This window comes from Hyperoodon ampullatus (assembly GCF_949752795.1).
Source record: "Hyperoodon ampullatus genome assembly, chromosome: 14".
Classification (NCBI taxonomy): Eukaryota; Metazoa; Chordata; class Mammalia; order Artiodactyla; family Ziphiidae; genus Hyperoodon; species Hyperoodon ampullatus.
In genome coordinates, this window is record NC_136927.1 from 1,929,481 (window position 1) to 1,937,036 (window position 7,556).

Genomic DNA, 7,556 nt, shown 5'->3' on the forward strand with positions numbered 1-7,556 from the left:
TGTATAAAGGGATTTATCATGAGGAACTGGCTCACAGGGTTATGGAAGCTGAGCAGTTCAGACCCAGGAGAGCTGATGGTGTGCTCCAGTCTGAGTCTGAAGGCCTGAGAACCAGGAAGACTGCTGGTGAGAGTTCTAGTACTCGTCCAAGTCTGAAGGCATGAGACCAGTGTCCCAGCTCAAAGGCAGTCAGGTGGAGAGAGGGAATTCTCTCTTCCTCTGCCTTTTTGTTCTATTCAGGCTTTCAACAAATTGGATGAGGCTATCCCACACTGGGGAGGGCCATCTGCTTTACTCAGCCTACCGATTCAAACATTAATCTCCTCCAGAAACACCCTCACAGACATACCCAGAATGTGTGACCAACTACCTGGGCAGCCATAGCTCAGTCAAGTTGACACGTAAAACTAACCAGCATATACCACCTGACCTTTTTGTACTGTAGTTGTCAGTTCTGCTATCAAATTTTGGGAAGTGCCCTTATACGTGTCTTAGTATGGGTCTGGCCTTGTGGCCCTCTGTTCTAGATATGTCAGGATGACACACATCTGAGTGTGAGGGAGGTCAGCCCTTAGCTTTCTGCTGCACACCACCCCATCTTCCCGCATTCTTGCCTACTATTGGTGTGAAGGCTCCTTGAGACCAGCAGCCTTATGTGGGCGGCCAGCACGGGGTGCTTGCTTCCTGGGGCTGCCAAGTTACCCCTGGCATCATACCCTGCCATGTGTGAGAAGAAATGTTTAACCCCACCTTGAGCTAAGAAACAGCTCTGCCTAGCCACAGTGTTTTGGTTTAAACCCAACCTAATTCTTTCATCAGTAGTGTTTACAAGGGCTTTTGACAAAACCCTTGTAGAAAACCAGCCTCCCAAAGATGAAACTTCTAGACAGACTTTGCTGTCAGTTGTATTGCTGCGGGCAGAAGCCTGAGACTAGTATGCAGCAGCCAATCGTAGATCACTTCCTCTGTGAAGATTCTTCTTGCTCTGCTTCTTCAAAACTTGTGGGGCTTTTTGTTGACTGCGTCTTCAAATAGTGGGAGATTTATGTTCGGAAACAATGCCCTTATTATTTATTTATTTATTTATTTATTTTTGGTAAGCGGGCCTCTCACTGCTGTGGCCTGTCCCGTCGCGGAGCACAGGCTCCGGACGCGCAGGCTCAGTGGCCATGGCTCACGGGCCCAGCCGCTCCGCGGCATGTGGGATCCTCCCAGACCGGGGCACGAACCCGTGTCCCCTGCATCGGCAGGCGGACTCTCAACCACTGCGCCACCAGGGAAGCCCAATGCCCTTATTTTTGAATGAAAAATTACTTCATAAGGTCATCGTTGTTCCCTGACATGTTTTTGAAGCAGTCTTCGGTTCTCAGCCTGGCTTTCCCCACTGTGCTGCTCGCACCCCCAGAAGACAAGGAAGTGTTACCCAGATTGTCCAGCTTGAGCTGCCCAGGCACCTGGGCCAGAAATTCCTAGATGTCCTGCTCCCTTTTAAAAAGTAAAACTTGGTGGTGGTGATGCTGTGTGGTAGTCTTGACTCTATTCTCCACTCTTGCGAGAAACTGGGAATTTGTGCTCCATGAATATTTTAAAGTAGCCACAGTCCTTTCTTCTCAAAGGACTACTCTCACAGGCCATTTAATACTCTCAGACAGTCTTGTTTCCATGCTGTTTTTGTGGCATGTTTGAGGTTAGAAATGACAACACAAGGGACTGCCCTGTTCCTTGATGTTAAAAATGAACCATGGCCTCAGCTTCATCGGTAAACGCTGCCTCAGCTTGGTGTGTAGGCGCTCATCCCCTTGATTTAGAAAGGCCTGGAAGGGGCTGTGACGTGGCAGGACTCCAGGGCAAGACAAGGCTCTTGGGACCAGTCTCCCCACTGAATAACCAGACAGGTTTTTGGCTGTCCCAGGGGAAGACCTGTCTTGCTTTTGTGCAACAGCCCCCCAATTATAAATTTTTAAAACTTTGTTTGCTTAATAAGCAAATTGCAGGTAAAGTCGGCTTGTGGAGCTTTTGCACAAGGTTGTAAGGGTAGCTTGTGGCTTCAGCAGCAGGCTCCAAGTTTAGGCTCTGTTACAGCTCTCTACCATATTTAGCTTTGTTTATTTTTTACACACTGTCCTACATTTCGCCTTACTCATTCAACAGTACCTCTTGGAAATTCCTCCAAGTCCACTGTTACAGCTCTAATTCATTTTTTTCCCTCCAGTTTGTTTTTATTGTGGTAAACTACACGTAACATAAAATTTACCACCTTAACTGTTTTTAAGTGTACAGTTCAGTGACATCAAGCATATTCATATTGTTGTGCAACCATCACCATCATCCATTTCCAGAACTCATTTTATCTTCCCAAACTGAGACTGTCCCCATTAAACACTAACTCCCCATCCCCCTCCACAGCCCCTGGCCCCCACCTTCTACTTTCTGTCTCTATGAATTTGACTCCTCCAGGGACCTCATATAAGTGGAATCACACAGTATTTGTCCTTTTCTGTGACTGGCTTATTTCACTGAGCATCATGTCTTCAAGGTTCATCTATGTTGTAGCAGGCATCAGAATTTCCTTCCTTTTTAAGTCTGAATAATAATCTATTGTATGGATGGACCACATTTAGTTTATCCATTCACCCATCGATGGGCATGGGTTGCTTCCACCTTTTGGCTACTGTGAGTAATGCTGCTGTGAACATGGGTGTATAAATATCTCTTCAAGACCCTGCTTTCAATTCTTGTGGGTACAGACCCAGAAGTGGAATTGCTGGATCACATGGTAACTTTATGTGGCAATTCTATTTCTGATTTTTTGAGGAACCTCTATACTATTTATGCAGTGACTGCACCATTTTACATTCCCATTAACAGTGTACAAGGGTTTCACCTTCTTCTCGTCCTCACCAGTACTTGTTATTTTCTGGTTTGGGTTTTTTTGTTTTTGTTTTTGTTTTTGTTTTCAGTAGCCATCTTGGTGGGTGTGAGGTGGTGTCTCCTGTGGTCTTGATTTGCATTTTTCTAATGATTAGTGACATTGAGCATCTTTCATGTGCTGATTGGCCTCAGTTTCTCAACTGTAAGAGGATTATGCTTCACCCCCGCCCCAGATTGTGTGCAGAGGGCCTGCAGTAACATACGTGTGTAAAATGCGCATCTTAGTGCCTGACACACAGTAAGAGGTCAATAAATGGCAGCTGCTATTAAGAAGATATTATCAATATATAGTAATTATCCAAAAAATATTTGACTATGTCTTTTCCTTGCAATTAAATTGAAGTCTTACTAAATTATTAGTAAAGAGAGTCAGAGTTTTTACAAAATGTTGTAGGCACTGGCATTTATTAATGTGCATATACTACTTCTTGGCTGAAAAATAAGTCAAAGTATTTAGGTTATCAGGCCAGGTAGTTCTGGTACTTAGCATTATAAGTATGTGGCCAATAGCACGATCCTTGATCTGTGGCTATGCCTGTATCCACAAGATGTAACTGTGATGCTGCATCATCTCTACTCTGTTTGAGTCTTGATCTTAAAATTGAAAACTGATCTCTTAAATCACTTGACATTTTAAGTTACTTTTTCCCTTTGCTGCTTTCTCAGCCTTTGGCAAACTTTTTTTTTTTTTAATATGGTTTCACCTTCATCTTTATAAACTGTTCGCCCTTGCACATCCTTGAGAAGGGATGGTCTTGAAAACTTTAATGACATGGGTGCTTATGATCTAGTTTTAAAAATAGGCTGTAGGGACTTCCCTGGTGGTGCAGCGGTTAAGACTCTGCCTGCCAATGCAGGTGACACGGGTTTGAGCCCTGGTCTGGGAAGATCCCACATGCCGTGGAGCAGCTAAGCCTGCGTGCCATAACTACTGAGCCTGTGCTCTAGAGCCCACAGGCCACACTACTGAGCCTGCGTGCCTCAACGAAGAGTAGCCCCTGCTTGTGGCAACCAGAGAAAGCCCTCGTGCAGCAACAAATACCCAACACAACCAAAAATAAATAAATTAATTAACTTTAAAAAAAAAAAAAAAAAAATAGGCTGTAAAATTGTGTGATCCTAACCATTACCATTAAAAGCGTATTAAAAGCTGTTGCAGTGTTGCTTGTTCTTATTCCACTCATACCTGTGACCCACTCGAAGGGAATGAGCTAAAGTACCAGCAGCAGTTGTGCAAGAGACAGCAAGGTATTTCACCTGTAATCCTGTTTCCTGTTTCATGTTGTTTGTAGTGTGGTTATTACCTTTATAATGTGTAATAATTATATAATAAATATATAACATATAATAAATATCTAGCTGTGTGACTCTAGCACATGGCCGACAGCCCTGAGTGGGTGAGAGGAGGTGTGACCACCACCCCTCAGGGTAGGGGTCACCAGATTTTTCTGCTCTTCCTTTTTCTGTGGGAGCACACGACGAGCTCTTAGGGCTCAGGAAACAGTACATGAAGGGGACGATGACCGGAGAATGTACTCTTCTCTGTCAGATGGTCATTTCAGCTCCTTTTGTGTAAAAGCCCACACCACCCTTTGTCTGCTGACCTGTTTACCATAAATATGTATTACTTTTTCCATTTAAAAAAAGTTAATTAAGAGTAAACAACAGCTGCAGAGGTGGATAGAGACTGCACCCAAATTTCTGCCTAATGAACTTTTAGGTTCATTTTTTGAAAATGTGTTAGATACCACGTACATAGTCGAATGTATACGAGGAATATAGACTCAGAAGTGTACACTGGGAGATGTCCCAGAGGGTGCACAATGCGGGACCCTCCCCTAGAACACCCCAAGACGTGCTCCGTCTGTCTGTGCCCCGATGCCTGCAGTGATAGAAGTCCTAGTATGGCTTAGAAAACAGCCCATTCTGGGTTTTGGCCCACTTATAATTATTAGTGTTCTTTCCTTAGGCTCGACTCAGTTTCTGAGTTGTATCTTCTGAAGCTGCTCTCTCTCCCATGTGACAGCCCTCCAGATAGCTGAAGCCCCGACACGAATCTCACTTCCAGCCTGCACAGCCCCTCCTCGTACAGGCGCTGTGGACCAGGAGGCTGAGAGCCGGCAGAAGCCTGCACCGCTCACAGCACGCTGTCGGCCTCACACGGGGGCCCGTCTCAAGTGTTTGGTTGGATGACGTGTGCACAGAAGAAGGGGTTTGGGCGGGAGAAGGGGTGAGTTCAGCATTGCACTGAGCTTTAACTTGCTTGTTACCGTGTTTTGTTTCGCTGCGCCTCTCCTTTCATTTTCACACCCACTCTTCACGAGGGTCTGCGTTCCCGCCCGGGGGATGGTCTGGGTCCGGCCTCCCCCTTTCTGTGCAGTGGTAAGAGATCTCCAGTCACCTCTCCAGTCACACTCACCCTCTGGGCCTTCCTGAGCCTCATGGGTCACAGCACCTGGAGAAGCTGAAGCTCCCCATCAGGCAGCCCCCCAAAGTCCACCTCACGGAGGGTGGAGGAGGGAGGGAAAAGCAGGGCCACTGGGTCTGAGATGGCAGCAGGCACCATCCTCTCAGGACCGCAGGCTGCGAGAGGACCTTAACCTTTAACTAGGTTTCTGTTGCCTTCCAGCTTCCTCAGAGGGCAGCGTCCCGTCTCTACAGGAAGCTGAAGTGAAAGGATCCGGGGAAGAGGCCCCCGCATCCATGGACACAATGACCAAAAGCCGGTTCTTCCGCCTGTGGCTGGTCTTGGGGTCCGTCTTCATGATCCTCCTGATCATCGTGTACTGGGACAACATGGGCCCCGCCCACTTCTACCTGCACACTTCCCTCTCCAGACCTCATATCCTGCAGCCCTTCCCCAGCCCCAAGCCAGGGGACAACAAGTATTTCACCGCCAGCATCGAGGAGATTTTGGAGAAGCTCCTCAGCGCTCATGCGAAGCAGAACATCCTTCTGGGTAAAAAGGTGGAGCAGCCCTCCCTGCTGGCCTCCAGCAAGCCTGTGCTCAGCAACATGGAAGAGAGTGTGAGGGGCTACGACTGGTCCAGCCACGACGCCCAGCAGAGCCCGGACCCGGACAGGCGGCAGGCCGAACGGAGGAGCGTGCTGAGGGGGTTCTGCGCCAATGCCAGCTTTGTGTTCCCCACCAAGGAGCGCTCTTTCGATGACATTCCCAACTACGAGCTGAACCACCTCATCGTGGACGACCGCCACGGGGTCATCTACTGCTATGTGCCCAAGGTGGCCTGCACCAACTGGAAGCGCGTGATGATCGTCCTGAGCCAGAGCCTCTCGGACCAGGGCACGCCCTACCGTGACCCTCTGGACATCCCCCGGGAGTACGTCCACAACTCCAGCACCCACCTGACTTTCAACAAGTTTTGGCGCCGCTACGGGAAGTTCTCCCGCCACCTCATGAAGGTTAAGCTGAAAAAGTACACCAAGTTCCTGTTCGTGCGGGACCCCTTCGTCCGCCTCATCTCGGCCTTCCGCAGCAAGTTCGAGCTGGAGAATGAGGAGTTCTACCAGAAGTTCGCCATCCCCATGCTGAAGATGTACTCCAACCACACCAGCCTGCCCAAGTCGGTCAGCGAGGCCTTCAGTGCAGGCCTCAGGGTGTCCTTCGCCAACTTCATCCAGTACCTGCTGGACCCTCACACCGAGAAGCTGGCGCCCTTCAACGAGCACTGGAGGCAGGTGCACCGCCTCTGCCACCCCTGCCAGATAGACTACGACTTCGTGGGGAAACTGGAGACCCTGGACCAGGATGCCCCCCAGCTGCTCCGGCTTCTCAAGGTGGACAAGCTGCTCCAGTTCCCCCCGAGCTACCGGAACAGAACTGCCAGCAGCTGGGAGGAAGGCTGGTTTGCCAAAATTCCCCTGGCCTGGAGGCAGCAGCTTTACAAACTCTACGAAGCAGATTTTGTCCTCTTTGGCTACCCCAAGCCTGAAAATCTACTTAGAGACTGAAGGCGTTAGGGGAAAATCCTGAACACCAAAAAAAAAAAAGTGCTTGTGTTGTTACTTTAAACCTGAATGAAGGGCCTGTGGTACCGCGACCATCTCCCGGAGGATGGAGCAATGCGTTGCCGCATATATTTTTATGTGGCTTTGTTTCTCTCCTGGTGTGACGCATCGCAGAATTCCACAGTGCTCCTGTTGGCGAGTCAGCTGGAAACACCTGGAATTGACCACACCCACACTCTAGTTTGTCAAATACCCTTCGAGTTTGCAGTCTAGACTTGCTGTCTACTCCCTCCCTATATTCATTGAGTACTGTGTTAATACTGTTTTTTAAGATTAATATATTTCAGATATTTAATATGAAACGTGGAGAAGGAAACGGTGGAGTAAAAAGTTACCTCTGCTCCTTCTGCCTGCGCTTGTGGTTATTTCGTTGGAGCGACAGATGCTCATTAAGGGGCTCCAAGAGACATAATGGCTGACGCTTAGGCCTCAAGAGTCTTGATTTCAGGAAGGGAGGGTTCATGGTTGTCTTCAGCAAAAAGGAGGAACTTGAATTTGAGATCAGGCGTTACTGTGTTTGTGCAAGGGTAGCAGACAAATCCTTCAAAAGTGAAAGCTCTCTTATTAGGTGATACATGTGAAAAGGGAAGGCTGTT

General features: G+C 48.1%; 1 protein-coding gene across 1 annotated transcript; it reads left to right on the plus strand.

The window, feature by feature from the left end:
- Positions 1 to 5,634: 5,634 nt before the first annotated feature.
- On the plus strand, positions 5,635 to 6,903 carry CHST12 (carbohydrate sulfotransferase 12; the record flags this gene model as incomplete). Its single annotated transcript, XM_079719765.1, has 1 exon — positions 5,635 to 6,903. The coding sequence occupies one exon, from the start codon at positions 5,635 to 5,637 to the stop codon at positions 6,901 to 6,903; it is 1,269 nt and encodes a 422-aa protein (XP_079575891.1).
- Between the last annotated feature and the right edge of the window lie 653 nt (positions 6,904 to 7,556).